General features: G+C 34.9%; 1 protein-coding gene across 1 annotated transcript in view; it reads left to right on the forward strand.

Moving 5' to 3' along the window:
- Positions 1 to 22,086, forward strand: part of DNAJC1 (DnaJ heat shock protein family (Hsp40) member C1) — a 121,356-nt gene that overhangs the window by 47,562 nt on the left and 51,708 nt on the right. Inside the window, exons 4-7 of the mRNA XM_074834150.1 lie at positions 919 to 1,084; positions 1,979 to 2,076; positions 3,132 to 3,225; positions 13,026 to 13,116. Of these exons, the coding sequence (XP_074690251.1) occupies positions 919 to 1,084; positions 1,979 to 2,076; positions 3,132 to 3,225; positions 13,026 to 13,116 (449 nt within the window). The remainder of the gene's footprint in view (positions 1 to 918; positions 1,085 to 1,978; positions 2,077 to 3,131; positions 3,226 to 13,025; positions 13,117 to 22,086) is intronic.

Below are 22,086 nucleotides of genomic sequence, written 5' to 3' on the forward strand. Positions count from 1 at the left end.
AGAGATTTTTGTTTGAAACTTTACTCTGAAAAGTTAACAAATAGAAAAATCTGGTTTGCATGTCTGTTGTTTATTTTTAAATTGATAACATACTGTAAGTAAGACTCCAGACATAGTAAGATATTTCAAGACATTTGTGTGAAGAAAAACTGACAAATTGTCATAAAATGGTTTCTGTATGGTCAGTAGTGTTAGTAAAATTAAGCAGTTTTAAAATAGATTAATTTTGGAGACAGCTTTTCAAATAGAAAATCAAAACTGTCTAGCTGTGGTGAACTTTGTTTTCTAACCTCAAAATCAAGCCTTTAACTTAAATTCATATCTGACACAGAATGGATGTTAAGTCTGGCAGCATTTTTAGCTAATGGATATCGTGCTACTAAAGGACAAAACAAAAGCAAAGATACCTCGCCCCTCCCCCCAACACTTGTGCTTTTAATTTGTAAAAGAAAAAACGTTTCTAGTGTTGGAGACTTTTGTTCTTTCTTACCTATTTAGTAGTTTGTGGTTTGTTATTTACTTCTGTCATTGGGACCTGCCTACTGATTACTAGGCAGGTAGAACACATGTACATTTCTAGAAGTCTTTTATTTAGAAGTAAATTAACTGGAGGTGGGATGTTGCAGAAGCAATCGAATTACTTTTTTTTTTTTTTTTTCCCTTGCCTGAGACTAGATATGTTTCCCCAGTGTTTGTTTCTAGATTCTGTTTGTTTCCAGATACAAGCCTAGAAGCTGACAAAACAAGGCACTGCTCCCTAATAAATAAATAAATAAATAAAAATATTACTAAATAATGATTTGTGTGTGTATTATTCAAGTGGTCTGTGGACTATCGTTTGTTTTGTTTTATAATTGGATGGTTTGGCTTATTTAATTTTTAGCTCTCCATGAAAGCCTGTTATATTTGCTACTGTAGGTATGATGATATTCTGATCAATGGACTACCAGATTGGCGACAGCCTGTATTCTACTACAGGCGGGTGAGAAAAATGAGCAATGCTGAGCTGGCATTACTCTTGTTCATTATACTCACAGTGGGTCATTATGCTGTGGTTTGGTCAATCTACCTGGAAAAACAGCTGGTAAGTATTGGTAATAAATCAAACTTGCTTCAATTATTAGTATTGAATTTCCTGCAGAAGTTTGCATATTATAGGGATCTCTACCACTTCCCCTGGTTTGAATTTGGGTTTTTCATATTTTAAAAGGCTTATATTTAAAAGGGTGATGATTATAGAATGAGATATTCAACATATCAGAAATTGTAATCCAAAAACTACTTAATTTTTCTAGAATTGGTAATAAATAGCAAGAGATGGTTCTTTGGTTTTTAACTGGAAGGAAGAAGAGGAATAACAAACTCTTCCATCATCTATTGATGCAGAATCATATGCCTCTGTAGTCGTGTATATGGTTTTCTTAAATGTTTAAAAATAATCAGTTTTTATCCATTTTAGTCATACTTGCTCTGCCTTTGTTCTTAGCTAAATGCTTTTTTGTTTTGGGTTTTTGTTAACAGGATAGGCATTGGTGAGCAGTATAAACCACATATATTTTGGATTATATGATTTTTTTGTCATACAAAAATCGATTGCACTTAACAGACTAGAAAAAACCCCTAAGCATAACTTGAAAAATATTCATACATTAGCATCTATTTACTTTTTTATTTTCTACTGCATTATTGAAGTTGATGAATGAGAAAGGAGGCAAGTTGAATGCTTTCTCCTCTTAGAAAACTTTGATTGCTATGGAGATACACATGAGTGACAGAACTGGACTTCATGTGTGTTTAAAGACTGGATACCATGGCAACAGTTATTGTTAAGATAGATCATTTTACTTAATCATGTAGGACCCCTAGATACATTTGCATAAATGCTACTCTACTGTTTACCCTTCACAGAAGAGTCCCAGTAACATTTGTGGTTTACATGTTAATGATAACCTGTAACCGTAGTTCTTTCTATATCAAGGATGAACTGCTTAGCAGAAAAAAGAGGGAGAAGAAGAAAAAAACAGGCGGCAGGAGTACTGATGAAGCCAAACTTGCTGCTCTAGACAAAAATGAAAGGTGGGAAGGAACTCTCTTTGTTTTCTGCATTTTAAAAGATTTTATCAGCTACTGGTTTAGTTCTATCATTTTCTCCTTGCATCTTTGAAATATTTTACGAGAAAAATAACTATTTGTAGTATCAGCCATTGCTGATATAAAATGTGCCAGTGTAGATGTGTTTTCAGGTTTTGATTTGTGAATAAATGTGTGGTGTTTGTTCAGCAAATCAACAATAGTGGAAAGATTAAGGCTGAATAATGGTGTCTGGTTTATAGAAGGGTATTATTTCTGCAAGTTCTTTTTAGAAGATTTTAGAACTTCTTCTGTCTTTGAAGATTTTTGTCTTTGATTACAATTAACAAATTTCAATTTATTTAAGCTTTAGCCTATTACCATACCAAGCAAGGAGTTTTTATGGGGTTTTAATGCTTGTCTGATTTAATGCTTTTTGTCTGATTAACTTAAAAACAAGCGTGTTGGTAAAGGCTTCTAACACCATTGTTTGTTAAGAAACACATAGGGAAATAGTGACTTTCAGGACACTCCAAAAGATACCACCATTTCTTCTATTGATTCATAGAAAGAAATAAAGGGTTTAAATAGTTCACACAGCAGGGGCATGAACTGGATCAATGCAGGATGGAGATCAGAGACCATTCTGCCTGTCGTCTTTCCTGATGACATCAGTGAGTAATGCTCCAGTGAACTGCAAATGACATTAATTTTTATGTATTGTTTATGCTACAGTCTTCATATCTGGTTGTCAGCACTTGTGAACACTTGGTTGAGGCTTGAGGTTTTCTTGGTTTGGCTTTTTTTTTAAACTGAAGCGATTGTGGCATACACATTTTCTTGAAGAAAAGCCCTTTTTAAGAGATTAAAATACAATGATGATTAGAAGTTAGCTGTTACATCTTGAATATCTAAATCAAAATATGTATCTTTAATATTATGTAGTTACACATTTTTATAGGAGTTGACAAGTGGTAATCATCTTAAAGCATCTTAATGGGAAAGTTCTGACTGAGATTGTGTGTCAGTAATGAAAAACTTACAGTTTTGTTTGACTGCAGAGTACTGGACAAACCACAGTGGCATGACTTGCTTCCATGCAAGCTGGGAATATGGTTCTGTCTCACTGTGAAAGCTTTACCTCAGCTATTCCAGGTAATAGTAATGATTTTAAGTTATATTACTTTATTTTTCTTGATGGTGGTGTTATGCATAATCAGATGTGTAGCGTTTGTTCTTACAAATTTTTTGGCTCAAGGACATACCATATATATATATATATATATAAAAACCTCTTTAGAAGCAAATTTAATATCATAAGTTCATAAAATGTTATTATATTTAAAATGGATATTAATCTTAACATGCTAGGGAATTCAGCAGCAGTTCCAGTTAGGCAAAACTATAAGAATAAGTGATGGAGAGGGGTCATATATATACATCTAATTAGGAATAGCAATGTCTTTTATGCAATCTGTTAACAAGAGTATTTTTATCTCAAATAGGCAAATGCTGTGTTTTCATAGCGAATATTAATATGTCATTTAAATTTGGGGGAACAGTGAAATTACTTTTTCTGATTGAGTGAGCTTTTTTTTTTTAAAGTTACTGGATAACAATATAAATTGATAGCTGAAATTACTAAGGTAAAGTAACAAAGGTATGGTTATAATTTATAAACATAAACATGTCAGACTTGCCCACAGTTGTGTTTTTTTAGTCTAATACTACAAACTGTAAAATTCAGCTGATATTCAGCCAGTGTAAGTATTGTCAGATCACTTATCGGAATAACTTTATTAATATCACATGCTCTCTCCTCATTTCCCTTGAATACACGCATTTGTTTTTAATACCCTTGTCACTGCTAATGAATATGGATCAGGGAGTGCAAGGTGGATTTTACTTTGGTTTACAGAAATATTGAGTATTATTTCTGAAGCGTAAATAGTATAAATGGCATTAATATTCAATTTCTGTCTGTGTTCAAGCTGGAAAAAGCATGTAATTCATAATCTGTTAGTAAAAGGCTTGTAAAAGTTATGAATACAATAAAGTCTGGTCTTCAGCATCCATTTTTATAGCCTTTAACTTTTCCTACAAAGAGATGCAAAAGTTAATATCTCTTCCTTTTTTAAAAGTTTTATCAGAACTGTGCGGCTATTTTATTAAAGAAACCTTTCTCTTTGCAAGTTTTTAAAGCAAAAATGATGATGCTGATTAAATCAACTGTTGTGTCCAAATTAAGATTTGATGTTCATCCCTCATTGAGTCAAATGGCAAAGAATTAAATTCAGCAATTCCTGCTGCTGCATTTTTTAAACTTTTTTCATTATTATAGTACTTTCCCTTTTGCCTTAATTGCAAAATATTCAAAATATTACAGAATATAGTAAGACTCATGACAAATTTTAAATTAGGGCTTCTTATAATCTAAGATGTCGTTTTCTCATTTTTATGATTTTAAGATAGTTTGTTAAGAAGTCAGTAAAACAGATTTCAGATATGTTGTTCAAAAAGCAGCTCCTATGTTTGCCAGAATAGTCAGAAAAGATGAATACAACAGAAATGATGTTTTGCACTTTGTAGACACCTAGCCACTACCTCTTGCTGTGGAGTTTAAATCCATTAAATTAATGGTAGTAGAGAAAAAGCTATTCAACAACTCATGGAAAATTAGAGACCAGCAAGTAGGGATTTGGTGTCAGGGGAAGCATGATGTAGCGACATTTAGAACAGGAAGGCTTTGGAGCAAGGAGGAAGCAAAGAGAGGGAGTTCTAGAGTAAATTACCCCATATGTAAATTACACTGCTGCTTAACTCCAGGGTTTGTTTTCTTCTTGTTTAAGATGACCTGCCAATTATGTAAGTTATAATGCAGTAAAATTTAAGTAATCTTCAATATTAAGAATATACAGGACTTCAGGTAACCGGCATAGATTACTGTAGGTTATTAGTTAACAATGCTTAAAGAAGTATTACCTCTTCTGAAGAGTGTAAGAGCAGCAGTGACCTCATGTTGGAGATGTTTTCTGAAATGACAGTGCAAAAGATACCTTGTATGTTGTAGCTAGCTGAACAGAGACACCTCTGGTCTCTTTTTGAGTTGTATTTCAAGTTTTAGGAAGTTCTGCCTTAATTGCAATTACCATCATATAGCAAAAAAGTAGCTGTACTTATATGATTATACCCTGGTACAGAGATCCTGTTTTGAATATAAGTGCTTTTCTCTTCAATGATACACTAACATAGGCTTGATATTTCAGAGTATTTCAGGCTTTTAGGATAAGTAGAATCACTAAGGCAGCTTATCTAGAAGATAAGACTCCTACAGATACTGAGCAGTGCTAGTTACACATGCAGATTATTTAACAAGGTGTTACAGTGGTTGATGTGAGGATGGCTGCTACAGATTGTAGGTGTTTATTGAGTTAATCTAAATGATTTCTTCAGTCATTTAAGAGCCAACAAATTATTTTCAAAGTTGGCTGTCATTCATCTGCAAATAATGGAATTGTAGATTAACTTCTAAAAATGCATCCATATTTAAATGAACCCTGTTTGGGACAGAAGAGGTTAAAAGATAGCAATACTTTTAATTAAAATGTTGCTTCTGCCACTGAGTTTTTCAAAGCCCTGTCAATGAAATAGCTGAACTGCTTCCTCAAATTAAGGAAGCAAAACCACCTGCGTGTGTATACCAGTTCTTCCTCAAAGGAAACTTTATTTTAAAAAGAAAAACAAACACAAAAAAACAAAACCAGAAAACCAAGGCAACAAAAAAACCCCAACAAAACAAAAACCACAAGGAGAGGCCAGTTTAAACTTTTTGCCAGTTCTTGTATTGATTCCTTTTACCTAGCATCCATCTCTCCTCCTATTCATTAATGTGAATATTCTACTTAGAACAGCTCTGTCTGAGAAGTCAGGTTGCTGAGCTTCTGCCTATGCCTGGCTCTCATTTATCCAACTGAGTGTCTTTCTCCTACTTCCCCTCCTCCTTCAAAATGTCAGATTTCCGAAGGAGGCACTTAAAATAATTAAGGTGGGCCTTTCTGAAGAAAAATGCTTTGTTTGCATGCCCTTGTGATGGCCTATGCCATTTTATCGTAGTCTGCATTTTGTGTCAAGAAACTGGAAGAAAAATGGGTGAGAGGAGGATGAGAGAAACTAAAAAATGATTGTTTTTTTAAACTGTTGACAATTGTATTTTGAGAGACTAAATAGCATTTTATATCTATGCATTTAGTTTAGTTAAATTTGGGGGTGAAAACAGCATCTTTAAGCTTGCTTGAAGAAGCAAAGGGAGAAGAATACATAAAATGTATCATAAATCAAATATCTGTGGTGTGAAAGAAACATTAAGTGGAGTGTAAATTACATTGACTATTACCAAGTTTAATTCTTATAATGTAGGCTCAAGGAAAAGCTAGAAAAAGAATGCAAATTGTTTCTAAGGTCATTTATAGTTTACTCTTTCATGAGAATGACCTGGAAGAAGGCTATATATTTAAGAAAAATAAAAAGACAAAGAAAAAAAAAGAAACAAAACTCAATTAAAATGCTTATTGGAACTGAAAATTGTTCTTACAAAGAAATAAACCAGCTAAATACAGTGTGCAAGAATTTCAGTTCAAATGGTGAATGTAATACAGAATAGACAGTTGTGTTAAGTATACCTCTCTTTTGTGGGAGAACAGTCATATGTAAATTGCAGTTTATTCCCAAAACAGCTGACTGGTGTTTTTTCTTTGGATGTGTAGACATACAACTTAAGAAAAGTGGTCTTTCTTAAAAATGTTGTTAATTATTCTTCACAAAATATTTCCTTCAGAAAACTGAAGATAGGAGTGTTTGTTAGTGTTCCTGTCAACTACTTTTCCTCCACCTTGATGTGGTGAAGCTTAGCAATGAATGTCTTTTATTTTTACATCAACTTCATTAATGCCAGTCAGCACTAGGAAATATTTTTTATTAGTTAATTATAAGCCTGCTGTTGTCCCGAGTATAATGAAGCAGAAAGCCTTTTTGTTTGTTTCAGACAGATATGGATTCTTGTTAAGAAAATAAAGTTTCCTATTACCTTCTATCTATAATAGTGTAGGTATAGTGCATACACCCTCGCAGTGAACTGTTGGAAGAACTTCTGGTGGCTCGCCTGTCATGAGAAGGCAGTTCAAGTTCAATACATAGTTTCACTGGGCATAACCTAGTAAGATTATCAACAAAGCTTTCAATTACAATTGAAACTTTTGTTTATAAAGACCTTTGTGTAGCATGAAGTGAATTAAAACACAAAGGCCAGTAATATATTTTTATGTAGACTACCAGATGGTAATTACTGTAGCTGATTTAGTAGCCTGGAATAGATTCAAACTAGTGACCCAGAGGTGTTTAATTTCTTGGCATTTTTTCCTCAGGTTTTCTTTTAATCCATGATTACATTTCAACACCTGTTTAGAGATGGTTCGGCTTTGGCCTTAAATGGATTGGCAATGTGTCATTAAACTCAAGAGGCTTTGCCAGCAGGGCATCTCCTTTGGCAAAGTTAGCTTTAAAGCAAGATTTGATTAGTTCAGCAAACATTTAGTGGGTTGTTTTTGTCTTCATATATGACTTTATATAAAATCATCATGTGAGATTAAAATAAAATTTATTGCATTTAATAACATATGCCTTAAAGATATTTTTTGGAAGGGATTTATTCAGGTCATTAAGGTTAAATATCTGCTTAATTCCATGCTTTACAGGGTTTTGAAGTGTTCCAACTTACTGTACAGCACCAATGTTGATATAAGTTGTGGGTAGTGAGCGATTGCAGGATGTGTGGCACGAGTGATTGCCCATTTGCTCTCTTTCTTGCTATTTGGCAGCTGTTGGGAGAACCAAAGTAGGGATGAAGCTCTTGACCCTGAGGTCAATTAGAAGCTTAGAAGCAGGTCAGAGGAGAGTGGATGGTAAAACAAGTATTCTGACTGTATGCAAGTGAGCAAAAATAATTTGTGTCTAACAGGGTACCGTCTGAGGCTCTGGAGACAAAATGTGCTTTGCTGCATAGTAAAAGTTTTAAGTAAACGTGAGACACTAAAGCAATTTGCCCTTAATTGCCTGCTGTTCTGTGGCAGCCAATTTTGTTCTGCTCCTTCAAATTACTTACTGTATGTCTGCATAACCCAGCACACAGGTTAGAGGAGCATAGCTCCAAGAGCAGCTCCTGTGTACAAGGCAATGCTGGCTCTCAATTAATGGTACTGTTCTGTTGTGGTCTGAGGCTTCATGGGGTGTGAGTGGGTCCCAGGGAGGCCCTTGCAGTCAGCCTCAGTTCCCCTTTCTGGCTGCCTTTGTTTCACCACTGTGGATGTGGAATGCCCAGCAGATACGACAGTAGCACAGCCTGCTGCTGGTCACCCGGTGCATCCGAGGCCTGGGAACCACGCTTCAACTGTCCACTGGCTACACCTGGTATTATTCCAGGGTCAAAGCATGATTTTCTGATTATAAAGGCGGAAGTAATGCAATTCCTATTTATTTACTAGTTTGCCTTTGAGTAAACATGTAAAAATGCCAAGGAGAAATATAAATAATAATGTTTAACTTTTTAAAAACATTATTTCTTACTATAACACCTTGATATTATTAGTTTATGAACCCATCAAAAGGGTGTTTTTGCTGTGGTATACTGGCTTGCATTTTTGTGTAGAAATAGCAAATTGAATGTCGGGTGTTGCAGTAATTTCAATTTGACTCCTTTTTCTCTCTGTTTTTTTTTGTACAAATTGTACTAGAGCACTGTACTCAAAAAGACAAAAAAATAGTTCAGGAACTTCATACAAATTTCTTAAGTCTATAGATTGATTTGATAAGAATTAATGCAAAGAAAATTATTTCAATATACTGATTTTACGTATGCTTGTGGGAAAGTTTCCAGTGAACTGTAAGTTCTGTTTGTATCAGTCCCACACCCAGGGAACTAAAATGTGAAGCTGATTCTATCACAAAATCTGTGATGAAGATTCACATATGGCCAATACAGCAAGTTGTTTCCAATGTTTGCCTTATTTCTTCTCTAGCCTTTCTGAGGTAGACCAGAAAGCCAGGAAGGTTAACTGAAGGGGGAAGAAAAAAAACCACAAAGCAAACAAACCAATAAAACCTAATCACCCTCCCCAAAAGTCAAGGAGAGGCCAGAGTGATCGAGTCTTACTCAGTTCTGAAGTTTTTAGTTCCAGAATTAGTACAGTTTGAATAAATACTGTATCTGGTGATTTAAAAGCAACAAACCAAAATAAAAAAAACAAACCTCCAAGCAAAGGAAAAAACCCTCTTCAAAGTACAATATCAAGAATTTCTCTATTTCTGCATAAGTCAAGTGCAGCTTTGTCTTGGCAATCTCAAATTTATTGAAATGAGATGATACTGATGTAAAGAGGAACTGAAATACAAGAATTTTTCAGTATCCTTGGTTCTTATTTGTGGTTAAAATACTGAAAATATGTTAATTGTGTGTCAATTTTTATTTTTCTTCTGCAACACTCTTGAAATTTTTGGTTAAATGTGAGGGCAATCACAGGAACTTCCTATACATGGCAGTTGAAACATAATTTAGAAATACTAATAGCAGAATTTTGTGTTTCTAACACAGCTTTTTCATTCTGTTCCTTTTTGGAAAGTGTATATTTGAAATCATAGTATAATAAACCAGCATATATTAGCCCTCTTCATTTTTCTGTTTGCTTAACTATGTGCTATTACTGCTTTGATGGTGAAGAAAAGTAATGTATTTGTGTTGATGTTCTTTTCTGAAAACTTCTCAAACTCCTGCAAATGTGAATAAAATATTTCTGATTAGATAAGCTGGAGCTTTTAGGTAGAACAGTTCCAAGCTTTGTATTTGTGTGTCTCTTTCCTCTGTCCCTTTCCACTCCCAGAAGGACAAAAATGTTGCTTTTCTTATGTTTATTACTTATTGAAGGTGAAGTATACATCAGGTGTAAAATTTTGATGTTGTACTTATTTTGAGCTGTTTGGGGAAAGATGCTCTAAAAGAAAAATCGTTACTGGATCTTGGAGAAGGAGCATTAGGTGGGAGGAGGCTGTATCTATATTGCCAGTGGGTTTAGGGCCCTAAAATGTTTGTATTGAGGCAAAATGACTGCTTAAATTTGTCACTTTGGAAAAGTGAAAAATCTGAACATAAATCTATTTTGAAATACTCTATTACCAAAACTGAATATGCTTGAAAACAAATATTCCTGTTTAGACTGATGCTGTTGAAAACTAATGAGAACTAAATTGAAATGTGCTTGTTTATGTTAAGGCAGAAGTTTTCTTCAAAGAACTTCATATTTTAAACTGTTTCCCAGTGTTTTTTCATTTTGACTTACAAGGTCTAATACCCATATAGTTTGTGTCTGTGGCTAAAACCCTTACTCAGGTGTGTCTTTTAATTTCTCTTTACAACCTGTAGAGCCATTTCTTATGCTTTTGTGGGAAGGATTTGATTTTCAAATCTTAAAAATCCATTTTGATTAGATTTTTTTGGTTGTTTTTTTGCTTTATTTTCTATGTATAAATTTTTGCGTGCTTCAAAATGTGCAGTCTGCCCTTTTTTGTTATGGTATCCACCATAATAAACTGTGATTAATAAGATGAAAGACTAATACTGCCTTTGTTACCTGCATATTACTCAATTTTACTCCATTTGCACTGATAATCCATTTTATATTTATAAAGCAACAATACTACTAAATTTCATTTACGTGCTTCTGACTAGTTTTCTTTGTTGTTCAGCTATTGTGTCTCATTTTCATCTGAGCCACATTTCCAATTGTTCCGTGATTGACATGCTGGAGAGATTGACAGTTACCCCCTAGTGCCTGCTGTCTGGAGATCCCACAAGCAATAATGGATTTTACACCAGAATTTAGCATCAAATATTGGCTTTCAGTGTCAAATGGGTTAAATTTAAATGCCGGTTAATTGTAGCCATTTTGAAATCATAGCCTTAAACAAAAGCATTTTTTTGGATATCAGTATGTCTGAGTCCTGTGTATGCCACACAACCCAAGTATCTCAAACTTACAGCAGAAGGTAGCCATTACATTATGGATGTGTTTCTTAATGATGCAAACAGGCTGAATCTGGAGAGTACAAGGAAAGTTTCCATATGTGGTAGAGAATTTATATTTTGGGTAAACTGAAAAGGGAACTAATGCTGATCCTAATTTTGTAATTCAGTGTTCTAACATAGAAAGTGAATATGTTTCCTCAAAGCTTTCATGTCTGCTGTTAATGGTAGTCCTCCTGTACCTATGTAAGTTTTTTTAGCTCCAATTCTACTAAAACCACCAAAAACTCCCTCTTCCCCAACCCCAAAACCAAAACTGTAAGCGTGTGAGATGCGCTCATCTGTTATGGTCCAGCAGCAAAAAGTTATGTAAACTCTTTCGGGTTTCTTCTGGGCACAGTGATCTCCTACATAAACCTGGCAGAGAAATCTAACTTCCATTTCCCGTACCCAAATGTAAAGACAAATAGAGAGTAGGAAGAGGTATTTTGGAAGGAGTTGAAACCTTACTCATCTTTTGTGGGAATTTGTCAGAGTTGTTCTTCAGGAGCTCTGACTTATATCAGTGAGATGTCTCCACAATATTACAAAAGATCTGCTCAGAGCTGGATAGTGATTCTATCCCGTGTTCTCCCACCTCCCTCAAGTGTCTTTGAAGGTGTAGGTGCCAGCGTAATGCAAAGAACAACTGTTGTGTCATAGTGTCTTTGCAGAAAGCAATGTTTTTGAATGACTTCTACCATTAGAGGTAACAATGATGACTGTTTAACTCAGTTTTTATTTTCAAAATTTATTAAGATGTCTTATTTTTTAATGAGGCCAGGTTTTGTTCAAATTTATGGGATTACAGTTGAAATTATAAAAATATTTACCAATGTTTTACAATACATTCTACATTAAAATTTTAATCACCCTTTATATGTAAAAAGTGGGACTGTTAATGTAATAACAAGAATAAAATTATTTTTGGCTATAAAGAACTAAAATTAGGTTTATCTAATACTACAATTAATTTTAATTTAGTACAATAGATGTTCTGCATGTTTGGAAATGATACATATTAATTTGTCTGTTTCAGCTTTTCTATTATAAATTCATTGTTTTTGAATGAATATAGAAATCTCTTAAACTGGTAAGTGAGAGTAAGAAAACTCTCCATACCTCTTACTTCAGCAAGCTGGTTGTTCATATTAGAAAGCTTTCAACACAAATCTATATTTACTAATTAATCAGATTTTGGAAATGTGTACCTTGTGAGATTTGTGACTGGACTTCTAGAGTTGTGTGTAAATTTGCCAAATAGCTTTGAGATTAGAATCTAATCTAATCCTTGGAGAGAAAACTTAATATATATTTTCAACACTTTAATAACAATGTAGAAGTTGGTGTAAAAAAAAAAAAAAGTTTAAGAAAAAAAAAAAAAAAGAAGAGAACAAGTTGGATTTTGGAACATGCAGTTAGTGTTACCCTGATGAGATCTCACTAAGAGGACTGCTGCCTAGCAATTGCCTTTGTTTGTCCCTGCACACACTACTCTAATTAAAAACTTTTCTTTCTTCCTTGAATTTCCAGATTGCTGATACAAGCAAAGTGGGTACATGGCCTCTTACAAAGCTGTAGGTAGTGATCAGAAATGTTTTTCTAACCATTTTGCTTTTCAGGTTGTCAGTGAGCATCATAGTCTATAATATCAATGCTATTACATTTGAACTTTTATTACACAAAAATTCTACATTGTAAACAAATACTTTCTGTATTGAAAATTGCTGTAACTCAGGGAAACCAATGTATCTTGAATTTTTTTGCAAGGTTAATTGAGTTAAAACAGAGCCATTGCAATAACTTGTTTGTATAAGGATGCTAATGCCATTGCAACATTTTCTTAAAGGATGCCAGACAATTATATGTAGAATATAAAGAAACAAAAACGAAGGCGAAAGAAGATGCCCTGGCTAAGGCTGAACTTGAAACACTTCAGAGTGAGTTTTTATCACTGTCTTAATAAACAAAGATGTAATATGATATACCTACTGCAGAGGATGTATAAGAACAAACATTTTTATAATCTTCTAAAATACTTCATATATTTCTGTACTGCTGTTAAATTTAAATAAGCTTCTAATTTTGTGACTGATTTTGCAGTAGGCTGCTGGTTTGTTCCCATAGAAGCATAAAACTCAGGTGACAGTTATATTGTAGCAAGGAAAGCATACTTTGCTAGAAATGTTATTTTACAGGAGGGGGAAATCTCAACTGTGTAGATCTCAAAGTATACATTTTCGGAAGTGACCTCCTGTGTTTTGAGCTTGCTTGTATTCTCTTTGTAAATATTTTTTAAAGATAATATGTTTTATAATTCTTGTGTGCATATTGAGTTGATTTTTGTGATAGAAATTGAACATAATTTGAATTTTCAAAAGCATGGATGCAGACTTCAGAGATGGATTCAAGCTATTGTTGAAATAAATGCCTTAAAGTCTTTATACTCTCATAAAAGACCAGAGAAGGCAATTAGCATTTCCCTTAATAAAGTATTCAGACTAATTATAGGTGACTTTTCTTTTCCTTCTTCCAGTTATTTGCTTTTGACAATGATTAAACCTACCCTCTTCTGAAGACAATTTTAAGGTTTTTTTTGTCTGTTTGTATGTGCGTGCTTGCTTTATTTACTGTACTTAAGTGCATGCTTTTAAGTTCCTTCATTCTGACAAGTGCATTGAGTGCCCTATAATAATTTACCAGATTTGAGTATGCATAAGCCTTTAGGCACTTAAAATACAGCTGCATTATTTATATTTACAAAATAGCTTAATTTTGTAAAATCAGCAAAGAGATCCAGTTTCAGCGATAATTCCCAACTTATCTGTAGCTGAATCTGTTTTGAGAAAATGGGTAACATTCAGCACCTCAGTGAGCATTGTGGACCCAGGCCAAATCTAGCAAAATAGTGCACTTAATGCTTATTAGGGAGGCCTGCCATTATGTTTGAGATACCTACCACAAAATAGGCCCTTGAAAAGGGTCTTGACTTGGGTTATTAAAAACTTGTTAAATTGTCAGATAGTAACGTATTGCCATTGTTCAAAATAGCTGGCATACATTCTTCACTGAAATCTGTGAGCTACTGTTTTAAAAGGACTGGTTTTCAAAAACAGAAGTGCAAGTGAAAGTATAAAGTCGTTAAAATTGTAGTGTGCATGTTCCTGTGATTCACTGAAAGACCACATACGAACTTTTCAGTATTTCTCTTCTGCCAGGTGTCACCTGAGAGTCACTTTTTTTTTTGTTACTTCCAGTAGCAGTGCCCACACATGAGAGGTGCAGGTTTGGCACACTTCCCCCTCCAGGTCACCCCTGACCTCTTACAGAAGCACCACCCTGTCCCTTGTCATGCCGCTGGGTGTGACGTGGTGTGTGACCTCCATGTCTGCCAGGTGACCCAACATCACGCATGTGAGCGAGGGCCAGTCCTCACCAGTCTCACTGGTTGGCATCCTGCCCTCCCTTGGTAGACTTGCTGGCAGGGAGCAAGAGGAAGGATTGAGAGTCACCACCTGTAATTAGCAGAGTTTGAAATTTGGCATGGAATTAATTTGGTCAGCCATAGCAGTGCTATTGCTGGGCAGCAGAATGAGCTGTCAATTACCTTGTTTTAAATTAAATAAGACGCCCCAGAGAAGAACAAAAGATGCATCTATGTTACTGTAGGGGGAAAAAAAAAAAAAAATAATTTTTTTCCTGAAGCTTGCATGCAAAGCATCTGTTAAATTTGCTTATTTCATTATATTTTTCTCTATTGTCACTTCACAATTAGCATAGAAACATTGTAAATCAACAAATGTGCATTTTGTTTGCCCCCATTCTTCTTAATTTTACAGACCATCCGTGGAATGCGAGTTCATAATAACAGTTCCATCTATCTAATTGAGTAAATGTATCTCATGCAGATTAGCAATAGCTGTTTTACAGTGCTTGTTTTTTCATGACCTAATTGCTAGTTTACCCCCATGTCTATCTGCTCTCCTGCTGAAATTGTGTGGCATTCTGTAGGCAGCTTGAACTAAAACCAGACAAGAACACTGGAGGAGGAAAATACAATTTGCAAAGTAGGAAAGAGAGGACAGTATTGAGATTTCATTAAGGTGCTATATTTGGTAAGGAGTGTGAAAAAGTAATTTCTTGGTAAGTCAATATTATGCACAGTTTTGATTTATTTTTCTGGCACTTTTGCAGTGTTTCTTATCACTTCTCAGTCCATTCAAAAATGTCATTACTGCCTTAGTAAAATACAGCGACTTTGCCTTACAAAAATATAGTAACTTACCTTATGTTTCTAGGAAATGTGGTTTTGTATGGAATTACAGATAACTGCGTGTTTTATGTAGAAAAATAGAAATGTTTTGCCTTACATTTTCTGATACCCTTTTTACATTTAGATACTAGAACACAAGACATATTTTAAAATTAAAGTGCTTTAATTTCTTGTAAGTTCTCCCACTCCTGTAGCGTCACACATGCGTATAATGTGTGCATCAGGGAATGATTCTGTAACAATAGATAGCCCTGTTCTTCATAGTCATGGGATGTAAAATAGAGTATGTATTAACTGAACTGAGTTGTATTAAACAAACATTAGACATACATTATCAGGACAGATGACTGCCAGTTTTTAAACTTAAATTGCAAGGTTTCTAGTAGCTCTACTGGTCCTTTTCTTGCATGGAGTACTTCTTTCAACCATGTCCATTTTGGGGGAAAATACATCTATTTTTCTTTATACTTAGCATTGGTAGTTCTCTTAATTTTCTGTTCTTATGTTTGTTTACCCTGACTTTCAAAGTGAAGACTTAAATTTATTTTTAAAATATGCCTTTTGAAAGAAATAGTGTCTGCTAGATATTGCAGGTGAACTCTTCACTACATCCCAGTTACAAACACATTTGCATTGTAAATCCATAATTCTTTCCCTGATGTACAAGGCATCTGGAACAATCCATGGCAAGAAACTATTTTGTTTCTGTTTATAAACCATGCTGAATAGTACTTTCTTCTGTGTGTTTTTTCCTCACCCCCCATCATTCAAGCTTTAACTGAAATACAAAGTCACTAGCCCTATGGCTGCATAACCTTTCTGTATTGGGGCTTTATGATGGTATCTATAGTGTTATTTCTGTTTCTGTGTAGGGCTTTATAGTAAGACATGTCTTACCTGAGTGCCTGCCATGAAAAATCGAGAGCGGTAGTGAAGCCTTTAATACATTTGATTAAGTTTGGTTAGGCTTGGTGGTTCTCCCTTTCCAGACAGCCTGTTTTGGCAGGCCTGCTGAAAGGATTTTGAACTTGCAAGCTTGTGTGCTTTTTCCAATTGTTTCAACTACAGCACGTCTTTGGGTAGCTTTTTATATTGTTTCATGAAACTTAGGGATAGAAGACATGACTAAATCATTTACTATGTGTCTTTCAAACCCTTACAGGCAAAAATCAGTGAAAAAATACTGCTTTTCATGACTCGTCTTGTTTGACTTGTACTAGTGATGCACTTCAGCTTTTAGCATCTTGTTATGCAAGTTACAATATTGATCAGAAAACCCTGAGATGCCTTCTATTCTTCATGGTTTGTTCAGACAGATAGTTTTACTGTTATATAGTTATATCTTAATTTCAGTGTGGATTTCTCTAGCTTTAGCTTTCAGTTGTTCATTATTAGCATTTTTCTGTGCTTAAAAAGTTCATTTGTCTGCAGATTTTCTTTATATAAAGCATTTCTTTAGCCCTTACTTTCTGTGGATTTTCTGTACTCTAGTTTTCCGATGTAGCTGCAAGTATTAGACCCTGGATTTGTATATAGTGTTCTAATGTTTGTCATCTGATTATAAAATCATGTTTCTTCTAGGATTACTGCTCTGTTTACAGAATCAGATTACCTTACTTCCCATTGCTCTTACAGCTTGTTTCAGATTGCTTGTCCACCATAACTGCAAACTCTTGCGTCAGAGATTCCTTGCAGGCAGTCCCTCATAAGTGCAGATATGGCATAAGGTTCTTATGTGTAATTTTCAAAAATACTTCTGATTTGATTGGTTCCAGACTACCAGCCAGTCTGTATTCCTACTTCTTCCTGTACTTCCCTCTTGATGCTAAGCCGTTTTGACCAAATTTATGTGATCTAGCACTACACTGAAGGTGACTTTACATTTACTTCCAAATAATTGAGAAATACCTTGGATAATTGTGTTTAGTATTAATCCCTGCCAAAATGCACTGTTCACACGCCTGCTCTGTAATGATTTGCTGACAAGCAGGTTCAGAGAAAATTAATTCATATAATGCATGCTTTTTTGGTTGGCGTGGGTGTGAATGTTCTGATCACTTAATTGTTACCTCTGAAAGCTTAATTATGGCAAACTAAGTATCATCCGTTTCACTGATTGTTTTGGCAGGCCTGCTGAAAGGATTTCGAACTTGCAAGCTTGTGTGCTTTTTCCAATTGTTTCAACTAGGCTATATGATGCCTCTCCCTACAAAACTGGCTTCAGATTTTATGGAAAATATTCCACAAACATACAGCGTTATGAGACTTATTTGAAAGAGGCACACATGTTTCATTATATGTTTGTTGTAAGGCAAGTTAGCTCTCAAATATTGGAGGTTTATTTCTAACCCTTTCATATTATGGGCATGAGGTATTTTGGGGGAGTAGGAAGTTTTGGGAAGGGTAGATACTCAGAGAAAAGGATGAAAGACATCATACCCCACAGTGAGAAGTTTTCTGTCGTTGAGAATATATTCATCACTAAGCATGTTTTTAGTTAGTTTGCTCAAAAGTAAACTAGCCTCTAGGTCGCAGTACAGCAGATGTATATATCCGTCTCTAACTCGTGATGCATTCATATAATCCCATTGACTTTATTGTGAGTACAGAAATGTATATGTTTTAAACATTTGTTTGTCCCATATTTGTATTAATATTGAATATAGTTTGCTCTATTTTTTCAATAGACTGTCAAAACCTTAGTATATTTTCCAGACTTTTGGGTCTGTTGTTTCTATCTGTCTGTGTTGCTGTACATGCAAGTGTGAATTTTTCTCTGTCATGTTTTAAACAAATTTTAATGCTGTAAATGCTTTTGTTGTCTTACATAGTTACGTAGATAAGTGAACAATGTTGAAAGAAAAGGAGATCTCAGTGCATTATCTTACTGCCTTGCCAAAAAGGTGTTTGCTGTCTGCCTGTGTGTGTGGTCATATTTCTTGCTTATCAACACATGAGATACTAATCAGTCTGTCCCTTTTCTTTCTGTGATTTTTCAAGATTTTTCAAGATTTTTCAAGTCTTTTTTGACCATATTTTCTGTGTATTCTGTGAATTCTTGTTCATGCTTAAAGCTTGAAAGTCTTGCAGAGAGAGGGAGCTCCAACTTGATGTGTCACATTTTCTTTGCAGAAGTTCGGCACTTCTTTTTGTTTTGTTTCTTTCTGTATGAAGTGGTCATTTTTTCTGTGAGAAATTCTCTGAATTCTTTACATTTACATCAACTGGCAGGTAAAAATCGCTATATACTTTTCTGAAAACTTTAAAATATGGACCTTTGATATTTATTATGGAGAAGGCATCACTGTTTTATTATGTGGCATTGAATCCAAAATGCTAGCTGATTCCTTATCTTCTAAAAAAGACAGCTGATATGTCTTAAAGCAAATAACCATTAGCCAGATACTATTAATTCTGCCACTGATAAAATTAATGTAGTAACAAGGTGGAAGGACTAACAAGGAAGATCAAAATATCTGACTATGTGCAAGTAATTAATCAAACTTCAAAACACAGATCATGACACCATAAACTAGTAAAATGTATAGTCAGTACTGGAATAGTATTGGAGGCATTTAGAAACATAAAGTCCTGTACTCTAAGAGAGTTAGCTAGTTGCTATCTTGTTAAAGTCTAGGGGTCCCAGTGATGGGAATGTTTATATGCTGTTCAAACATAGGGGACAAATTACATCTCTTCTTTTAACTCTTAAGTTGTAAGTCAAATTTAGTCTTCTGGTAAAGAACTTGATAGATCTAAAGGTGGAAAATACTCCTAGAAAATTAGTATTCTTGCAGTATGAATTCAGCAAATGATAAAGTAATAAATCATGTAAAATACTGATAATTTTACATTGGAGTGGCAGACATCAAACAATTTCCATAGTGCTTATGATCTTGGATTATCCATTTACTTTCTGCTGTTGCCCGTTTTTTTTATTCTATTTAATAAACTGGAAAAGTTACTACACTGTAATTTGGCAATTGAAATACATAATGTTCCCAGAAAATAGTAGTGAGAGTAAGCTATTCATTTACCTTATTGAGCTCGAAGTCAGGCACTGGTTTCACCAAGACTGTTTCTCTCCACTGCATTTAGTTGTATGAGCACTAGTAACTCTGGTCGTAGTTAAGGTTTGCTGGATATTGGTGCCCACATAGGGCATAGTGGTCTGTTGGGTCTCCAGTGGACAGCAAGTAGGCTGTCACAAAACTGGCAGGAACCTCTGAAATATTTTTCTGTATGCTTTTCCTGCATTTCAGTTAGGTTTATACACAGCAATATTAGAACAATATTTGAGACTGGAGGAGAAAAATGCATTTTAAGAGCCTGTTCTGTTACAGTGGATGGCCACATAGTCTAAAGCCCACACCATCAGAAGATGATGTGGAGTATTAAGGGAACACTTGTGTTTCAAAACTCTGAACCACAGCTGCAGTTATGGCTACTGTTGGCACCATCAAACACATCCTTGCTTTAGGTTGTGCTGGTGACGGCAGCACCAGCTTTCTGGCTGTCTGTCAAGCCTTAGCAGATGTAGGATTCAGCTGTCCAGGCATCATCTACTGTTTGAAAAACCTGATCCTTATTCTCTTCAGGGGAAAACGCCAGGTCAGGTCGGAAGTGTCTTTTGGGCTGCCAGCTGAACTGCTGATAATGAAAAGATGACATGAAGGAGAGAGATTTTCTTCCTAGGTGTCTGCTGTGGACTTTTGTTGTTTGGGTGAAATAGTTTGTGATCTGTTCTGTTTTCTCCATCTTCACCTGAAAGAACAACAGTGCTTGGCTGCCTTAAGTTGAAGCTTCATAGTGTACATCATTACCTCTGAACATGATTTCTGAACTTCCCCTGTCTAAAATCCTTTACCATTAAATCACTTTTATGTGCTTCCCTATTCTAAAAAGTGGCTTTGGAAAATTCTGAGGTGAAACTGTTCTCAATGTCTTTTATATGCATGGGAGACAGTAGAGACAAGTATTTTAATTCTGGTTGAGTGCTTGTTTGAGGTTATACAGCCATCTTCTCTAGGTGAGATTTCTCATTCCTTTGATAGTCAGCAAACAGCGGGGTGTCTTATCTATGTTAGGTCTTCCTCTCCCACTAATTGCCTGAAGCAAGCTTAGGTACCATGTTTTTGATACCTCATTTTAAAGTGGGGTGCAGTGTCTTCTGGAAATACAGAATTACTTCTAAAACTACAGAAAGAATCAAGATGACCTATTTGTAGGCTAGGCTTTTCATTTTTAAGTGTTAATTAGATGCATTCAGGCTTTTTCAACTATTTGAATATTTTGAGAGGGAAAATGAGCAGACAATAGCTGATGGGGTGCAAGATACAGGAAAATCCAACTGTCTTAGTGTTTTTCCACTGTAAAGTAATTCCAAGTCAACACACAACACACAGTGTGCTTGATTATTTTGCAGGATTGAAATTCAGTAGTGGAAGTTGTCATTTAAAGTAACTTCTTTATTTTTGCCAGTATATGTGTTTGCAGTAAATAGCTGGTGAAGCCATTGTTACTTATCCATGCAAATCTTAACTCTTGACTCCAGAAGCTATTATACAGCAGCTTTGGAGAAAAATGAGATAATGGTTAATATATGTGATTTGGTTATAAAAATTACCTTTTGAAATAGATCAAAAGAATTTTGCACCAGTATTGTCTTTAATAACATCCACAGAATGAGAGAAATGCTGGTTAACACTTTGGGGCTTTCTTTTAGTTTTGTTTGTTTGGGGAGTATATGTAATTTCAGTATATTTACTATGTGTACCTATAGAAGGATGCTAAAAAAATTTCCAAATAGAAGTTTTTACTTAGTATTTTATTTATTGAGAGTAATTTGACAATTACAAGCAAAGTTAAGAGTTTTTTCACAAAAACAAGTCTCTGAACAATGTATATTTAAAAGTTTAAAGATTAGTCATTCTGTTGACTTCCAAGATCTGTATGAATTTCCTGTTCTTTTTAGACTTACGCAAGGCGTTATGAAACAGTTCTCTCTCCATTTATGGTTTTCTTAAATATTCAGTTCCTACAAGTTTGTCAAGTCCATGGAGTCTTTTCACTGTGCTGTTCCTGTACAAATACTGTTAGGAAAAGGAATTCTGCATCAGAGATGTAGGGAACAGTCCTTCTGTCCTCTTCAGGAATTTTTTTAAGAAGGTTTTTATGAAAAACAGACATTTCTCCTCTGATGCTCAGAAAACCATTAGGGCATGGTTGCAAAGGCAGATAAGCTGATCTAACGGCCCACTGCTGTGGAGAAGTGTATTTCTCCTTTTCCTTGCCCACCACCTTTAAACAACTTGGATTTTTTCTTTTTGAGTGTAAAGGAGTAATTTTCTACAAGATTAGTGAATTGAATTAGTTTGGTAAGTGATTGGATGACTGTCGAAGCACAAATAGAAGAGAGAGGAGCACATTAGCACACAGTGGAGAGTGGAAAGGTGGAGGTAGAGTCGAACTTTCCTCTTTTGGCTGCAGCCAGCCATTAAATCAGCTCTTTCAGTTCAGTAGCATCCAGTTACTGTGAAAACAGCATATTTTTAAAACAATAAGAAAAAACCAAGAGAGTCACACTTGACATACCTGAGGTTTCTGGATGATTTCTGAGGGTTCAAGCTTCTTTTTC

Source organism: Strix aluco, chromosome 1, assembly GCF_031877795.1.
Source record: "Strix aluco isolate bStrAlu1 chromosome 1, bStrAlu1.hap1, whole genome shotgun sequence".
NCBI lineage: Eukaryota > Metazoa > Chordata > Aves > Strigiformes > Strigidae > Strix > Strix aluco.